The sequence below is a fragment of the Octopus bimaculoides genome, chromosome 26 (assembly GCF_046866305.1).
Source record: "Octopus bimaculoides isolate indiv1 chromosome 26, ASM4686630v1, whole genome shotgun sequence".
Taxonomy (NCBI): domain Eukaryota; kingdom Metazoa; phylum Mollusca; class Cephalopoda; order Octopoda; family Octopodidae; genus Octopus; species Octopus bimaculoides.
The window spans coordinates 19,810,814-19,830,684 of record NC_142953.1 but is presented as its reverse complement, the minus strand read 5'-3'; the positions used below and the strand labels follow the sequence as shown (position 1 = coordinate 19,830,684).

The following is a 19,871-nucleotide window of genomic DNA, read 5'->3' as shown; positions in this document are numbered from 1 at the left end:
GTAACATAAATTGTGGCTAAGGTTTGGTGGAAAATTTTAATCCAAAACTTATGAAAATGAGACATTTGAACTATAGAGCCAGAGCTGGTTTCAGTTGGGTTAGTAATGAAAGGGTTAAATATATAAATTCTACATATCTCTTGTCTTAAATTGCTTTGATTTCAATTTAAAATATTAATCCTGCTTTGAATTCTCATAAATGAATATCTCCCTCTTAATAGACTTGACCACAAGAGGGACCACATGTGTTTGATTTAGTTGTCAAATGAAATCTTACCTTTCAGAACTTTACAAGTATATTTCTCTGCATTTGTCCTATGTATGTTAACACAACCATATTCTTCTCCGGTGAGCATCTTTGTCACGACAATCTGAAAAATGATTTTTAAATTAATTAGTTTTATGACATGTTTAAATTAATACAAACATCAACATTGATTGATGAGGGTGGTCAGGTGGCTTTATACCAAGGCTAAAGTATGATAGAGGGACAAGCATAGGTGTCTTGTTACAGACGGGGATACATAGCTACCACACATTATATTGGGGTGGTTGAGAGTGGTTGGAAGGGGCGAAAGGTGAGAGAGATGCTGTGCCATAGTCAACTGCTACAAAGGTAGAGGTGACCCTTTAGATACAAATAATTACAGAAGTATTAAGTTGTTGGATCAGGTAATGAAGGTCACGGAGGGGGCCATAACCCAACTAATTAGGGAGTGAGTCAGTTTAGATGAGATGCAGTTTGGGTCCGTGCCAGGGAAAAGCACCACTGATGCTATATTTCTGGTAAGACAGCTGCAGGAGAAATACCTAGCCAAAGATAAACCTCTGTACCTGGCTTTCATTGACATGGAGAAAGCCTTTGACAGGGTCCCCCGATCCCTTATCTGGTGGTCAATGAGGAAATTAAGGATAGATGAATGGTTAGTGAGAGCTGTGCGAGCCATGTACAGGGATGCTATCAGTAAGGTGAGGGTTGCAACAAGTACAGTGAAGAATTCCGAGTAGAGGTAGAGGTCCACCAAGGTTCAAAATTCTGTGGAGCACTTCATTAGGGAGTATATGTGTGTGTGCATATGTTCCTTATGCATTCCAAAACCGAGTTGCCGATTTTGACGTATGAGATATCAAAATCAGTAAGCTTTCGTCTACCAACTAAACTACGCTTTCATTCATATATTTGCATTACAAAAATTTAACATTATAATTTTTCCTTTAGTCATCTTTCGTAACGATATTTTATACCACCACCACAACCACGATGACATCACATTTTCTATATGAGTGTGTTCACGCATTCGTTACATATGTTAGGATGATGACTAACAAGTATATATTTGCATAATGGTGTATGTGTCTGTTAGTATACATACATTTTTGTGATGACTGACACTCGCACAGACACATCTAAAGACAGAGACAAACACACACAGAGACATTGATAGGCTTGAGGTGAGCATTAATGTAAGTCTATGTGTGTGTGTATCTTAGTATCTGTATGTGACTATACCCACCTCCCATAGTGAAACGTGCCAATTTTGAAACAGTTTAGTTTTGTTGCAGTCTGGATTTTAAGCGAACAACAGCATTCACTTTGAAATACTACCAACATGAAGGTTTGGCTGATTTGATAGCACTCACAATGCTCACAAATATATCTGAAAACAATGTTATTCTACTTATTATAACAAATTCAGAAACTTGGCAAAGTAGAAAGCTTCAGCGGCTCTTTCAATGTAATTACAGAAATGTTATTTCACTCCTTCTTACACAGTTTGAAGGTAATGCTTTTTTAACAGTCCTTATCGTATGCCATGCTTTTACATCACTGTGAGCATCAAAACCGCAAAACCTTTAGCATTTATTATACGTTACACACTTAAAAACATATATAGTAGTGTCAAATTAATTTATATGTTGCTGCATACATCCTTCAGCAAATGTTTTAAATTAACTTTCACAACAGCAGCATATTCCTTTCTATACACTTTGTTCAACGTTTGTTTCAAAATTGTAAAATAATTAATTTTTTTATATGAGAAACTGAATTATGCTTTCTGAATTTTCTTGGACTTTCACATTCTTCACTGTGACATTCATTCAAACATTTAGTACATGTTCCAAATAAATGTTGACTTCCTGTAGTTTGTTACATTGGTGAAAACATAGTAACGTTTGCTAAATTTGTGACTTTGCATTTCGTTATAGCATAACTATATATATATATATATATATATATATATATATATATATATATATGTATATCATTGTTCATTCATCAAGTATTAAAAGTTGTTGTGGGTATGTAAAATCCATTCCAAAGGACAACGTGAATCACGTAGTTATTGCAAATTTTAGAGGTAATACTTGATAATTGTAAGCACCTGTATATGCGAGATAGTGGCCGAAGTGAAAGAATATATTAAAACGTAAGATTAAAACAAAACACAAAGGATTCCGCGGTACACGTGTTTCAAGCTTTATACACAAACAGTCGTTGCATCATTATATGAGTATATAATTGATATACAGGATGGATTAAAGCTATCTTCAGCCGCAAATATATTCCGTCCCAAGATTACATCACAAGAAAGAAATCACAAAGAAAAAAGAAAAAGACAGAGAAACTGGAGAGAGAAAAAGGGAAAGTCCACTTGGAATAATCCATAGTAATATGCTTATCCATTAAATTGTTATATTTACAAAAAAGTTCATTGGTATTCAGAAATCTGTCCATATTGTACCACAATTCAGGGTAGAGTGAATGATAAATAAATATAACTAGCATATAAGAGATAGAAGGAGAGGATCAAAAAAGAAAGAAGTTGGAGGTTAAAACAATATAAAATACGAAAAAAATAATATAAAATATGAGATGAAATCCATCAATAGTAATACAAAAATAATAGAAGTCAAATCGAGGGTAATATAAGAAAAAATACGGATAATAAAGTAAGATGCATATAAAAGATTTAGTAGGGTTGGAATAAGGTAATAAATGAAGTAAAGGAAATTGGGTAAAGAAATAGAAGAAATAAAAAAATGAAATAACAGAAGTAAAGAGAAATAGGAATAAGAAAAGAACCTAAAAATAGATAAAAGAGATAAAGAGAGATAAAGAGAGATAAAGGGATGAGTTCCTAAATGATAGACATACATGATGCTGTCTTGGTCAGGAATAGTGGTGGGTTCATAAATAATGTCTTAGCTAGAGTAAGGATGAAATATGATATCCTTGTGATGAGTGGTCAGTTTAGCCAAAGCCCACCCTACAGCTTAAGTATAGGAGCTTATCTATTATATTGGTACATACCCCCATGAACTTTTTTGTAAATATAACAATTTAATGGATAAGCATATTACTATGGATTATTCCAAGTGGACTTTCCCTTTTTCTCTCTCCAGTTTCTCTGTCTTTTTCTTTTTACTTTGTGATTTCTTTCTTGTGATGTAATCTTGGGACGGAATATATTTGCGGCTGAAGATAGCTTTAATCCATCCTGTATATCAATTATATACTTATATAATGATGCAACGACTGTTTGTGTATAAAGCTTGAAACACGTGTACCGCGGAATCCTTTGTGTTTTGTTTTAATCTTACATTTATATATATATATATATATATATAATCAAATATATATTATATGTACACGTATAATAGAAAGAAAGTAAGAAAGAAAGAAAGAAAGAAAGAAAGAAAGAAAGAAAGAAAGTAAGAAATGCAAACACAGAATTCAAGAAGGTGAAAATACCTTGGTTAAGTGAAAAGTTTTAGTGCTTTTGAAGACTATTTCCACCTCACTGATGCTTTTATTTGGAATATTGGTAAAAGCAGATATTGCGTGGAGGTAAGCTAACTTTTGGAATGTTAGAATTTCTGAAGTGTTTTTTTCACTGCCAGTCACTCCAACAGATGCAAATATAATGGGTTCAAGTTGTGCTAGTTTCGATTGAGAAGTTAGTTCTATTTTCCATGTAAAATCTAAAGAACAAAGAAGAAAATAATTGAAAGAAAAATAACAATAACAAACGTAGTGTGGTGGCTGTAATTCATTAACAAAAATATGTCCAGCAATCAAAAAGTAAAAATGGTGAATTACTTGACATTTTGAGATTTGAGTTATTCCTCAACAGTAAATGACTGATTTTGTTAACATTAGCCTTTGATCTTTTATCTTGTTTCAATCATTAGACTGTGGCCATGCTGGGGCACCACCTTGAAGAATTTTTAGTTGAATAAGTTAACCCCAGTACTTATTTTGTTATTTAAACTGTCTTTTGCTGAACTGCTAAGTTACAGGAATGTAAACATACCAACACTGGATAGCAAGCAGTGACGGAAGAGAATCACACACGGTAGCCTTCATTCAGTTTCCATCTCACAGATCCACTCACAAGTCTTTGGTTAGCCCAAGGCTATAGTAGAAGTTACTGGCTCAGAGTGCCACACACTGTGTTTGAACTCAGAACCATGTGGTTAACAAGAAAGCTTCTTATCATACAGCGACACCTGCACCTAGCCATGCCTTTTGTTACCATATTTCTGTTGAAATCTGATTTGTTTCAATTAATTTTGAGAATAATGAAGAACTTAGTAAATAATTTAGCTCTTATTAATCTGGTGTTTGGAATATAAATTAACATGGAATTTCGATGAAAGGTTTTCATTAAGGTAACTTCAACCCTTTTCATACCAACTCCCCTGAGACCATGTCTGGTTCTACGACACAAACTTACTGCTTTCATCTTCATAAACTGGTCGAGATTGCTCGGACACTTTTAACTTGTACTTGCCATCCCCCTCAGTCCTGCATTAGTTGAGGGAGGTCTTCAGGGAGGCATCCAGTGTCTCTGATGAGTCGATCTACATAGGTTGTGTTTGGATGACCAGCTTGAGTACAGCCATGCTTTCATGTCCATAGCAGTAGGTCACTTGCTACCTCTTCTATAGCTCTCCAGCAATGTCCTTCAAAGTGTGTCTTTCCCTTATAATATTGGAAGCAAGCAGCAGATCTCCGTTCAGCTGTTTCTTGGTCAGATGAGTCCTCCAAGATATGTTTAAGACTGCTCTTAACATTTGGGTGTAAGCTCCATCTTGCTTGGATTCCAGTGTTTTGGTAAATGTCCAAGCTGTTGCTCCATTTAAAAGAACTGACACTACCATTGTATGGAAACAAATTCTTCTTCAGTTTGTCTGCCAAGATTGATTTCCAACATCCAGGTTGTTTAGGGCCGACCATTCTTTGGCTGTCCAAGTTTTTACATCCTTGTCAGGTGACTCGCATTAACTTGCTGTTTTAAAATGATCCAAACTATAATCTTCCATCAAAATTTTATATTAACTTGTTCAAGACATCGGCTTCATAATGAGAAAGAATTTTTTAAAGCATTCGCTCATTGCACTGAAACATAGGAGCTACTAGAATAAAATGGATGCTAGACAGAAGCGAATAGGTGATGATGTACATTAGACTTAAAAGACTGGAGAGGGTCATATTGAAGAGGGAAACAAGACTGTGGAAGGAAATTCCAAAGTTCAGAGGTGCAAGAGATGAAACTGATACTGTAAAGTGCTTTACGACACTTAGGAGGTTGCACAGTAAACTGATGAGAATTGGATGCAAGTCTAGTTGATTGCTGATAAGTTCTTAAAGGAGGAACCAGAGAAGAGAGCTCAGCTGCACAATGTCCATGAAAATACTTACGGAAAAGAGACAAGGAAGCCACATGACGACAATGAGAGAGTGAATCCAATTCAGAAGATGGATCAGGACCAATAGCATTACAAATATGGCGATGAATGTGGCCCAACAGAGTTAAATAATCCACAGGAGCACCTGCCCATATACGACAACAGTACTCAATAACAGGGTGAATGGTGAACTTATGAGCATAAAGAATAGTCTCAAAAGTGAGATAACTCATCAAACGAAGGAGTGAGCCTACCTTCATTGCAGCCAATTTCGCAACAGACTCAATGTAAAGCCTCAAAGGAAAATCATTACAGAAAGTCACCCAAGAGACTAAGAGAACGACTCTCAGGTACGGTAATACCATTCATCGAAAACAATGGCAAGAAAGGATGTTTGAAGTGATTAATTGAAAGAAGTTTGGTTTTTATGATGGATTAAACATTACAAGACATTTCCTACCCCACTCAACAATAGATCAAAGATCATTCTCAAGATTAGCAGCGATCTCAACTTTATCAGACAAGTCAGTAGATTTGTCCAAACAAAAGTACAAAACAGAGTCTCCAGCATAGATTACTAGCTGACAGATGATATGATCCGGCAGATCATTGACAAAAAGGAGAAAGAGAGTTAGACTCAGGACAGATCCTTGAGGAATGCCAGTGTTTATAGACTAACTAGATGAAGATTGACCATCAACAACATCCTTGATCCTACGGTCATAAACGAAATAGATGATGTTCAACATGAAATCTGACACACCAAAGGATTGGAGCTTCCACAGAAGTCCAGCATCCCAAACCCTATCGAATGCCTTAAAGATATCAAGAGCAACTGCCCTGGCTTGACCAGATACATTCAGGGCAGTTGAGGTGACTTAGTTCTGTCTTAATGTTGTGATGGGACACAAACATTCAGGTATAACAGTGAGAAGATCAGCAGTAGACCGTCCGGCACAGAAACCGTATTGAGAGTCAGAGAATAAACGATTTGAGTCATGATATTTTACAAGAGAGTCATTAATCAAGGACTCAAACACCTTACTGATGATCGGTAGTAGACTAATTGGTCTATAATTATGAGGATTAGATTGATCACCACACTTCTTAAAGACAGGAACAACAGTTGTAAATTTCCATAAAGAAAGAAAACAAGATTCTGAGATACTCTTTTGGAAGAGCCTAGATAAGACAAAAGACAACTCAGGAGAATGCTTCTGAAGAACAATGACTGGAATACCATCAGGTCCAGTTTCTAATTTCTTCATTATTTTAAAAATCATTTACAATAAGAAAAGAGTTAAAAGCAGCAAATTTGTGTGTTAGATCCAGGGGAAGTATCTGGCAGGTTGATATCAAAATGGTTAAGAAAGAAATGAATGGAAGTTGTAATATTTGTAATTATGTTATGTTTAATGGGTTGAATAATTAATTAAAGAAAGAATTATCATTAACAACGTTTCTTAATGACATTAAAACATTTTCAGTATATATAAGGTGTTGATTATTTGGATTGTCTTAAGCCCAAACTTTATTCCCTCCAATGCCACCATGAGAGCTGTATCATTTGTATGGTGTGGAAAATATCCCAACAGCATTGCCCAAATAATGTTGGCATCAGATTTAAAATTCACCCTTTACTTGGTCCCCATACCATCTGTCTTCTACAAAAATCATGCTTCTGTCCCATCACAACACTAAGACGGAACTAAGTCACCTCAACTGGCCCTACTCTCTTTAACAACATGCTAAGACAGATTAGAGAAGAAAAAGATCTCATAAGTTCCAAATGATTCCTGGATGAAAATCCCCAACAAATTCCAAATGAACCACCTACACCAAGATATATTTCTACAAACAGCATCTCTTTACTCGAATGGCCTATGGTGTCCAAAAAATGACTGTAATATGAGACATCATTGAATGTCTTTTCTAGATGTTGCTATTAAGTTAGTCATGGGCCAATTCTGGCCAAAACTTATCAAAGTGTCGAAGTATTGAGTGGGCTCATAAATAAAGTGTTTTTTTCAATTGCATGAACTAAAAGTCGGAGGTGGGCAGGATAATCTACCTGCATCAACTTGTAGTAATTTTACCTGATGCTTACTCTCAGTGCAAGTTATGAAGACTGCAGTTTGATTTTAACTGTTATTTTCCAAAGTTATAATGGAAGTAACAAAGAAGTATATTTGGCATATATTGCTTTATGAGTTTAATAAAGGCAACAAGACAATGGAAAGTGCGAGGAATATTAAGGCAGTATATGGGGATCAGGTGGAGGCGCAATGGCCCAGTGGTTAGGGCAGCGAACTCGCGGTCATAGGATCACGGTTTCGATTCCCAGACCGGGCGTTGTGAGTGTTTATTTAGCGAAAACACCTTAAGCTCCACGAGGCTCCAGCAGGGGATGGTGGCGAACCCTGCTGTACTCTTTCACCACAACTTTCTCTCACTCTCACTTCCTGTTTCTGTTGTGCCTGTAATTCAAAGGGTCAGCCTTGTCACACTGTGTCACACTGTGTCACACTGAATATCCCCGAGAATTACGTTAAGGGAACACGTGTCTGTGGAGTGCTCAGCCACTTACACGTTAATTTCACGAGCAGGCTGTTCCGTTGATCGGATCAACTGGAACCCTCGATGTCGTAAGCGACGGAGTGCCCGGACAATAAGCATAAGCCAATGTCAACAATGCTTCCAGAAATTCCAAGCCGGAAACTACAGCCTAGAAGACGAGCTTCATCCTGGAAGATCTATAGAGTTCGGTGAGGATGTCCTGCAAGTTCTGGTGGAACAAAATCTTTTGAGGAACAATCTCAAGGAATCTGTAACTGTTGAGGAACTACCAGATAAGCTTGGATTTGGTCATTCAACCATTTATCGACACCTGTGTGCTGTCAGAAAAGTCAGCAAATTGAGTCAATGGGTTCCTCACAAACTTTCAGAGTCTAATCGCATGCAGAGAATGAATGTGTGCCCTTCTTTGCTCTCATGTCGCACAAATGAACCATGTTTGGACAGAATAGTGATGGGTGACAGGAAATGGGTTCTTCATGAATGTGTCAAGTACAAAAGAAAGTGGGTAGGGAGGGCGAAACACCGGCACCTCAGGCTAAAGAAGGTCTTCATCTGTTTGGTGGGATATGAAAAGTTTAGTCCACTTTGAACTTTTAAACCCAAACCAAATGAAAACAAAAGAGACGTACTGTGAGCAGCTTGAACAGCCTAAGCCAGTGCTGGAAGGAAAACGACCATCTTTGCTTCCAAGATGAAAGGTGTTCTTCCATAAAGATAATGCTCAGCCACATACAGCGAGCATAACATTCCAAAGGCTGGAAAAGTTTGAATGGAAAACGGTGTTCCACCCACCCTATTTGCTGGACATTGCCCCATCTGATTATCATTTATTCTGAAGTCTTCAAAATCATTTGGATAGAAAGAATATGAATTCTGTAGACGATGTCAGAACAGTACTGGAAGAATATTTTTCATCACAGACAAATGAGTTTTGGAAGAGGGGCCTTGTGTATGTGAATCAAGAAATAATGAAATTATTGAAAGATGACTTCAGGAATATCTCATGGAAATTAAAACATGGTTGCCAGGTAGGATAAGAATAATTGAGGGTCTGAAGAAACGTCTCTGGAGAGAGCTGAATTCCAGGGAGTTTATGAACCCACCAAAGCAATTTAGAATGTTTCATGATGCCTTTAAAGGAGCAAACCTTAAGCATTTCTTTTCATGTCTCTGCCTTTAACAAACTAATGTCAAAGATGATTGGCTGGGAAAATATTGGTAGACATTATAACAGAGTTTAGGAATCAAGCCAAAATAGCTCTGGTCAATATTACTAAACATAGTATTATTATTCACCACTGGCTGTGAGTTTTGAACATAAGCATTCCAGGTTCAAATTTGAGGAAGGTTAACTGTATGGCACTTTGGGTAAGTGTCTTTTAGTATAGCCCCTGGCTGAGCCAAGCTTTGTGAGTGGATTTGATTGACTGCAACTGGAAGCAACCTGTCATAGGCATACACATATATATATGTGTGTGTATAGGAATACATGAGTGTGTATGTGTGTGTTTGTGAGTGAGTGTGTATGTGTGTGTATGTATGTGAGTGTTAGTGTGTGTGTGTGTGTGTGTTTGTGTATGTTTGTGTATGTTTGTGTGTGTGTGTGTGTGTGTGTGTGTGTGTATGTATGTATGTATCTATGAGATTGAATGATTTCAGCCATAAAAAAACCTGCCTCAATGAATTTTTTCCGATCCATGCTACACAGAAATGAGATAAGAAATATCTTTTATGAACTTACCCTTTGTCAAGAAACATCTTTGCATATAAAACCCAAATAATAAATGTTCAATACAAATACAAGAATATATTTCGGAAGTTTCCATATTCTTCAGTTTTACCTAAAAGTAAAAGAAAAAAATGGAAAGAGAGATAATTTTTTCTCCAGGAAACACATGGGCTTTGAACAGGGGTCATTTTGTTCTGGATCCAGTAATTATACAGATGAGAAATACCTAACTTATTCTTCCACTCAGCAATTTTATCTCTACTTCAACTGAAATGTTCTTTCAAATATTGATAGCTTTATAAATAGTCATACAACACCATGTTTAGAGGAGCTCAGCTGTTCAAATACAAGGTGCATTGCAGAACTTTTGAGACTTTTTCAGGAGAGACATTTCTTAATTTTAAAGAAGTACAAAACTCTAATCTCCTTCAAAGCAGGGTCCTTGGACTTCAATGCGCTTCTTGTAGTGTTCCAGCTAATTAATGAAGGCCCCATGGAAGTGCTTTAAAGAGAAGATGTCCAGGACCCTTGTCACAGCCTCCTTTATCTTCTCAATGTCTTCAAAATCACTGTCCCTGAAGTTCTCCTTCAGCTTGGGGGACAAGCAAAAGTCAGAGAGAGCAAGGGCTGGACTTTAGGGAGGGTGAGGGACAGATTTGATAGCCATTTCTGTTAATCAGTTGGTTACCAGGATGGTAAGAGAAATAAGAGAATTCAAATCTAAAGAAATGTAGAGTATGTAAATAATATTAGGGTAAAAATGAAAATATATAAAACTTATAAAAAAGATACCAATAAAATAAAATTTAAAAATTATTTGAACATACACATCAATTACAGGAGGATAACGATAAGACATATTAAGTGTTAAATGTAAGGTAAATGATTAAGAATTATTTAAAATATATAAAGAAGTGTATTTTATATATAGATTTTTAAAAAGTTAAAATTGTAAAAAATATAAGGTAAATAAAAATATAAAGTATACAATGAGATATATAAATATATAAAAAGGTAAAAATATATAAAAATTATAAAGAAGTAAAAATATATAAAAATTATAAAAAAGTTTATTAGTAAAAATTAAAATAAATAAAAATAACAAAAATTAATAAGAATAAAACTAAAAACAAAAATAAAATAAAAGATAAAAGAACTTGAATGTTATACGTTGTACTTAGGGGAGAACAAAACCTGATGTTATTAATAATAACAACTGCTAAATAAAGGTTTAGTAAAAAATAAATATAATTTTATGTGCAAAAAAAACAAATGCAGTAATAACAGAAAATGAAAATATAATCTAATATCAACTATATATAAAAGAAACCAATCTTGGAAAGGGGTAGATACATATTATAATAATCTCTAGGGTGGTTAAATCATTCTGAATGTCCTTTATTTTGAAGTTCATAAATTCATCTGATGAAAATGGTTTCTTTACAATGATGTGATATCTTCATTAATCAATTAAAGGAGTCATTAGAAATAGCCATAATGGTTTCATACCTGTACTTCTATAATCACTCATTTATATTTCATTCATCTGTCTCAGAATCTGCCCTTTGTAAATATTATGGACCGTATATTTAATATAATTTACATGTCTGAATAGCTCAAGAGGGGATTTCTTCCCTCAGCTATGTCTAATTGCCTACATACACTGCAAGAATATCATTCGGCCAGTACTTATGTATCAAGTTTGGTATTTACTTAATATTGTTGTGTTTGTACATAATTCCAACCTAACGAGGTACCTCAATTTAAGTACCTAATTCAACTGAATCTTACTGATATATATATATATATATGTATGTATGTGTGTGTATGAGATCATTGTATCAAAATGGTATAAGAAACTTTGTTGCAACCAGCATTGACAGGCTTAGGAGTGCAAGGCAAAGGAGAAGCGTGGGCACAAATATACCACCTGCACTGACCTGCGATCCTCATACTTGCAGCATCTGTGTTCTTCTTTAAAAATCGTTGGGAGGACTCACATTTAACCTAAGTATTGTGACAAAGGAAGAGTAGGTTGTCAGATCCTCATACGTCAACACTGATAGGAGAGTCTATCATACATATATATATGTAGAATCAATAGTTTTCATTCAATTTCGATCATGATTGACAAATACATCACTTATGTTCCGCAGATGGTTCTACACTCTTTAGATTTTTCTTTTATTGAGTAATATGGAGTAATGTGACTTCAAGATAAAGAGTCAAGAAAACTTTCACTTTTGATATACAGTGACTATTGTGGACAAAGGAGGTAATTCTTTGTGAAGTAACATTCAGAAACTGATTGAGCCCAACAGACTGCTCCTACCCTATGCAGAGACTTCAATTCCCCCTCAAACTCAGCTTCACCATGACAATTAACAAAGCACAAGGTCAGTCACTGAAAGTTGTCAGATTGGACCTTCGATCATTGTGCTTTTCTCATTGACAGTTCTTTGTTGGTTGTTCCAGAGTTGACCATCCAGACAACATATTCATCTATGCTCTTGAAGGAAAACCCCAAAATAACGTATACAAAGCAGCCCTACAGTAGTTATTCCTCTACTGCATTCTTCACATCTACACCAGACCGTAGCCATTAGCAATGAGACTTCCTGCATTGCCATTCCATTGATATTTTGCTTCATTTCCCTGACTGCTGTTAACAGTACATTACCTTCAATGACCCTTCTTACTTCACACATGCTGTTCGCTCATAAGCATGCTCTTTTATTTTTGTACATGCCATTATTCTATTCGTGGGTTTGCTATAAATGTTTGCTTTTCTTTATCATTCATGACTTTTACTGAAAAAAAAAACTTCAATGTGGTTGTGTCAGGCATAATGAGAAAAATAAGTACATGATACAAAACACTTCAGGTAAGTTACAGGATCCTTAATACCTACTGCAAATGCGATCTCATTTCATGGACTTTCTGAACACAAATTTAACATTTATTACTAACTGCTAAATTTGTGTTTAGAAAACTTTATTCAATACCTAAGTTGCTTGATGCCATATCATAAACTGCTAACAAAAATAGTAATTATACATTTTATACTTATCAACTTGAAACGACTTCTAACTGTGGGCTAATTCAACTTAGACCGTCCACAGGAGTGCACCTTTATAATGAATTACACCATCCAAAAGACGGATGCATTTGCTAGTACATATATTTGTGTGTGTGTTGTGTGTGTGTGTGTGTGTGTGTGTGTGTGTGTGTGTGTGTGTGGTAAATGAAAGACATGATGGAAGATACAGGAATTTTTATTAATCACTACAATTGTTTTGACAAATCTAGCATTGATCCCTCACAGTTGGGATACTTGACAAATGGTTCAGGAGCATCTGACTGTGCAGATGTGTCTCTTCAGGTGATAAATAGACATAACTCATTAAAATAACAGTGCCACAATGTATCTTTTCATTTCATTTAAAGAAAAGCAGAAAATTAAAGTATAATGCTTCATTAACATAGAAGATCAATAATAAAATAATAGGTGCTGTGCCGCTTGACTGGCACATAAAAACCATCATTTGAGCATGTGCCACCTGACTCCCATGCCGGTGGCACACGAAATGTACCCACTCTTATAGTGGTTGGCATTAGAAAGGGCTTCCAGGGCATTAGAAAGGGCTTCCAGGGCATTAGAAAGGGCATTCAGATTGGAGACTGGTGCAGCCTCCTAGCTTTCCAGTCCTCAGTCAAACCATCCAACCCATGTCAGCATGAAAAGTGGACGCTAAATGACAATGGTGATGAGATGCAAAACAGAAACAAACACACAATACAATGGAAGAAGTATTAAAGATAACCGTTACTGGATATGGATGTATAAATGCCCTCACATAAGTTGTATGGTGCATGCATATAAGCCTCTGTGAAGATGCAAGTACACACATACATCTGGTTTTGTGCACATACATTCACATAGCGAGTTAAATAACCACTTGGTGTTTATAAAAATGGGGAGGTTAAAGCTAAACTTAATTCCTTCATACCTTAAGGTAAATCATATTAACAGTTACTCAGATTCATTGCCCCTGCATTGTGCAAAGGTGCATTTAGATGCATGCAGGTATGTTGAGAGTCTTTCAGAAATTCGATTAATGATCCTGTCATTGGTCCACAGAATCTCCTGGAAATGATATGATATGGTTTTGAGTGCCTTACCATGGCCCAAGTTATGTTATACATGGCAGAACTATTATTTTAACATGTTATGTCTATTTATCACCCAAAGAGACACATCTGCACTGTTGGATGCTCCTGAACCAGTTAAGTATCCCACTCGTGAGAGATCGATAGTGATTAATTAAAACACTCATATTTTCCATCTTCCGTCTCTCATTTGCCATACACATAATGAACACTATTAAAGAGGCCATGCTTTACCAGTAAGCTACCAGGTATAAACCATTCATTTTATTATCTAATATATATATATATATATATATATATATATATATATATATATATATATATATATATATATATATATATATATATATATATATATATATAGGTATCTGTATGTATGTATGTATGTATGTATGTATGCATGTCAGGTCACGTATGAGGCTCTCATAAGTGCTACTGGTAACATGTAATCCAGTACAACCTGTTGCATGGTAGGGTTGCCGGCGACTAAACTGGCACCCCCACTAGGCTACCCTGGTGAGGAGGGTTGCTAGAAACCCAGCAGGATTAAAAACAAGACCTATCGAAAGCTCGGATGGACCTAGTGCAGGCTCAACGGCTATCTAGGAATAGCACGGGTACACAGAAATTCCGGGATGGTGTCCGGCGTGCTGAAAGACCACTGGGAGTGAGGCACCCCTCAGCCTTTGTTGAAGCATGTCTCTAGGAGAAGGCCATTCTGATATAAAACCAAATATATGCAGGGAATGGCATTGGACATTTTGGGGATCTTTGGTCTGTGCTAGAGATTACGGCACTCCCACATCCCTGAGCCTGTGACTTATATTGGCACCAGACATCTTGCTCTGGCTTGTCTCTGGATAATGTCAATAAAGTGGAGAGGGTCTATGAGGTGTTGTGCAAGCCTCAGTGGACCTAAAACTCAGCACAGGCATTGCCGACCTCTGCTTGACATGTGCGTTTTTTTTTTTTTCCTATATATATATTTATCTTATTTTTAGTATATATTTTCTTCATTTTTAGTATACATTTTTATTTTTTATATATATATATATATATATTTTTTTCATTCGGAAGTCCTGCGGCGATGGGAAGGTGGTGAAGCATGCAGACCTGATGGGTTGGAAGCATGTAGTCAGCGACCTGCACGTAGGCGGCCCATGCTAGATATAAAGTCGTCTCCTTGTCACCCAAGACAGTGGTAGGATTCGGTTGCTGCATGGGTGTCTGACCAGCTCCGGGGAGGTTCTAGAAAAGGTGAACCAAAAATTACCTGTCTTTCCATATCTGGTCAGTTTAGCGCGACTGACGGATGTCCATCCTGCGCTCGAAAAACAAAGAGTCTTTTATTTATAAAATCTGGACGGAACTTAAACATTTCATGTTGGAATGTGCGCACCCTGTTGGACAACAAGAGTGATTGTAGGCCTGAAAGACGCACTGCACTTGTTGCTCGTGAGCTGAACCGTTATAAAATTGATATAGCTGCACTCTCAGAGACTCGTCTAGAAGATGATGGTCAGCTTGAGGAAGTAGGAGGTGGATACACCTTTTTTTGGAAGGGAAGGCAGAAGGAGGAGCGCAGAGAGGCTGGTGTTGATTTTGCAGTCCGATCTGATATCCTTAAGAAGTTGGAAGAGCTCCCTGTTCCTATAAATGAATGCATAATGACGCTACGGTTGCACTTGAAAGGTAAGCGGTTTGCTACTCTAATAAGTGCCTATGCACCTACTTTGACTAGCTGCGATGAAGATAAAACAATGTTTTATATCCAGCTGAGAGCCATACTTAGAAAAATCCCCAATTCTGATAAAGTCATTCTACTGGGGGATTTTAATGCCAGAGTTGGAACAGACTGGCAAACATGGAACTCTCTAGGACGTTTTGGAGTAGGGAAAATGAATAGCAATGGTCTCATGCTACTGGAGCTTTGCGAAGAACATGGACTTTACATCGCAAGCACTCATTTTATGCATCCAAGGTCCAAAGTTTGGCACTTGCTGGATTATGTCATCATCCGCAAGCGTGACATTTATGACATTTGTAATGTCAAGTCCTTCCATGAATCAGAATGCTGGACTGACCACAGTCTGGTGCGAGCAAAGTTCCGAATGGTAATTAGAGTTAAAAAGAAAGAAGAGGACCAGTCAGCATTCCTCACCGTCTAAATGTCCACAAGGTATATGATGTTGTGGTTAGGAAAGAACTTCAGACTCGCTTGTCCAGCATTGAAACTGCTGCAGCATGGGAGGATTTTTGAGACCACGTTCTACAATGTGCAGCCGAAACCCTGGGATATGTTACTGCCAGACACAGAGACTGGTTTGACGAGAATGATGCTGAAGTTCAGCCACTATTGGTGGTAAAGCGCCATGCTCACAGTGTATTGCTACACAGAGAACTGTCTACTGTGCAGCGAAGTCTAGCACTTGCCCACTATAACAGTGTAAAATCACTACTGCTGCGATTTCTCAGGAAGATGCAGAACACTTGGTGGGAGGATCTTGCTCGTGATGTTCAGGCTGCTGCTGATGCAAATGACAGCAAGAAGCTTTACCATCTTATGAAGCGAGCTTATAGACCTAAGAGCTCCACATCAGCTCCTTTGCTTTCCAAGGAGTCTTCCACCCTGTTTACTAAATCAACAGAAATCACAGGTCGCTGGATCGAACACTTCTCTGAACTCCTAAACCATGAGTCAGTTGTGGATGAAACAGTGATTGATACTATGCAACAAAGACCTGTCATTGGCTCCTTAGACTCTTCGCCCTCAATAGATGAAGTAATGACATCAATAAGTAAATTGAATCTTGGTAGGGCACCTGGAAAGGATGGAATTTGTGTTGAGGTCTTGCGATTTGGTGGTAATTACATCACGCAATCCCTAAGGACTGGAAGGATGCAATTATTCTTCCTCTATATAAAGGAAAAGGAGCCAGAACAACGTGTGGTAACTACAGAGGTATTGCTCTATTATCAGCTGCTGGCAAGGTTCTGGCAAATATTCTTCTTACTCGTCTGAATGGGTGTCTCGTAAATGATGTCCTATCTGAATCTCAATGTGGCTTCTGATCTGGTAGAGGGACAATGGATATGATCTTCACAGCAAGACAGATGCAGGAGAAGTGCTATGAGCAGAATATGGATCTTGTCCAGGTATTCATTGATTTAACAAAGGCCTTTGATACTGTAAATAGGGCCTTTCTATGGAAAATACTTGGCAAACTTGGATGTCCAGATCACTTTATATCTATAGTTAAATCATTTCATGATGGGATGGAGGCTTGGGTCAATGTTGGTGGTGGCATGGCGGGACCCATTCTTGTAGAGAATGGTGTCAAGCAGGGTGACATCCTTGCTCCACCTCTCTTTTCTTTGTACTTTGCTGCTGCTTTTACTCATGCTTTTGCTAAGGTTAGCTCTCTGGGAATTTATGTCAGATATCGATCTTCTGGCCGCCTCTTTAACCTTCGCCGATTTGCTGCCAATTCAGAGGTTCTCCAGTCTATTATTCGTGACCTCCTTTATGCAGATGACTGTGACTTAGTCACTCATACAGTGGATGACATGCAAATACTCATGAATTGCATTTCTGCTTCTTGCAAGGCATTTGGACTTGCCATTAGCCTGGACAAGACTGTTGTAATGTTCCAACCTGCACCAGGAATTCCATATGTGAAACCAGCTATCTTGGTTGAAGGAACAATTCTGAAGGTAGTAGACAAGTTTGTCTACCTGGGCAGCACACTCAGCCATTCTTGCTCCCTGGATGAGGAAATATCTTTCAGGTTGCAGAGAGCAACTAATTCCTTCCGGTCTCTTCAGTCTTGTGTCTGGTCCCAGTATGGCATAGCAAGGCAAACAAAAGTTGCTGTGTACCATGCTTGTGTACTAACATCGCTCCTCTACTCGTATGAAACATGGACTCTGTACAAACGTCAGGTAAGGGTCCTTGAACACTTTCATCAGAGATGTCTCAGGTACATTCTCAATGTTGGCTGGACCTCAAGGATTCCAGACACACAGATCCTGAGGACAGCTGATATCCTGAGTATTGAGGCGATGGTGCACAAGCACTGGTTACGTTGGATTGGACACGTTATTAGAATGAAGGATAGCAGGATTCCTAAGCAGATGCTCTATGGAGAACTTGTGAATGGAAGGAGACTCCGGCAGAAACCAAGGCTGCGCTTTAAGGACTGTGTCAAGTCCTCATTAAAGGCTTGTGATATGCTGGACACTGACTGGGAGAACAATGCCTGTCATCGTCACAGATGGAGGAAACAGGTTAAGGAGGGGATCAACACTTTTGAGAGAGCACGTATCCAGTATGAAGAATTTAAGCAAGCTGCGCGAAAGTGCACGGCTCATATAGTGAATGGGGAAAGCTTAATCTGCAATGTTTGCAGTCGTGTATGCTTATCAAGAGCAGGGCTCATTAGCCACCAACGGAGTCGTAAATGCAAAATGTAAGTTAGTACTAGAGCGCAGAATGTTCCTGAAGGTCAGCAATGGTCTTCCTCGGTCACGAGTGAATGGCCATCATGTATGCATGTATGTTTGTTTGTTTGTGTTTGTGTGTGTGTGTGTGTGTGTGTGTGTGTGTGTGATTGTACCTGCACTACCATTTGACAACCTGTGGAGATATTATTACTTATCTGGCACTTAGTCGTTCACCAAAAGAGACTGATAGAATAAGTACCAGTCTTTAATGCAAAAATATAGGGCCAATTTGTTCAACTAAAATCTTTCAAGGCAGTGCCCCAGCATGGTCGCTGTCTAATGACTGAAACAAGTAAAAAAGAAAAGATAACTGTGGAAGCCCTGGAAACATGTAAAGAGATGAAGCTGAGTGAAGAAGGGAAACTTCTTTCGAAATGGAAACAAACAAAATAAAGGTTTTACTCACCGTTTTATCCAACCAAAATTTTCCTTTGGTGTAAACAGTTACCCATGACCCACGATTGGATGACGGTAGACGAAAGAATGATGCATTTGACTTTCTTGAATTTCTTCCAAACGTGATATTGACCAACTCACCATGCCAAGTAATAAAATAATCTTTAAAATCATCATGTATGTGACTATGTGTAATTTCAACAGTCCAGTTTGCCACTAGAAATGAGAGGGAGAAAACTGGACATCAGTGACAACAAAGTTCCAAAATGAATAAACTTAAAACATCAATTACTTTTATAAGGAGGAAGATTTAAAAGGAAATTATAAGAACATGATTGGAAAATATTGTCTCTGATCTTCTACCATAGTTTATTACAGTTTTTACATTTAGGTGGGACTGTGTAGGAGGAAGTTTGCTTCTCAGCCACATGGTTCTGGGCAAGTGTCTTGTACAAAAGCTTTGGGTCAACCAAAATCTTGTGGGTGGATTTAGTGAATGGAAACCTAAGGGAACCCATCGTATATATATATATATATATATATATATATAATGGTACTTTTTTATATAAGCTTAAAGCTTATGGTGATCATCGTGCAATGACTAAGGAAAATAATTTAATAAAGGGGCATATAAGCCCTCAACAGAAAAAAAGGCTTTCCTATCTGCATTGGAGTTGAACCCACATCCTTTTGTTAACATGGCTAAGTGTATTACCTTTACACCAGCAAATCAGTTTCCCTTTTCTGGTCAAATTTAAGAACTATAATCGTTCGTGTTTGCTTTTCTATATGTAAACAAACT

At 37.4% G+C, this 19,871-nt stretch overlaps 1 protein-coding gene across 2 annotated transcripts in view; it reads right to left on the bottom strand.

The window, feature by feature from the left end:
• Positions 1-19,871, bottom strand: part of LOC106871631 (uncharacterized) — a 59,874-nt gene that overhangs the window by 24,992 nt on the left and 15,011 nt on the right. For both annotated transcript variants that reach the window (XM_089342786.1, XM_089342785.1), the window contains exons 4-7: positions 19,080-19,285; positions 10,013-10,112; positions 3,755-3,984; positions 278-371 (exon numbers count right to left, since the gene is read on the bottom strand). In XM_089342786.1, coding sequence (XP_089198912.1) covers positions 278-371; positions 3,755-3,984; positions 10,013-10,112; positions 19,080-19,285 — 630 coding nt within the window. The remainder of the gene's footprint in view (positions 1-277; positions 372-3,754; positions 3,985-10,012; positions 10,113-19,079; positions 19,286-19,871) is intronic.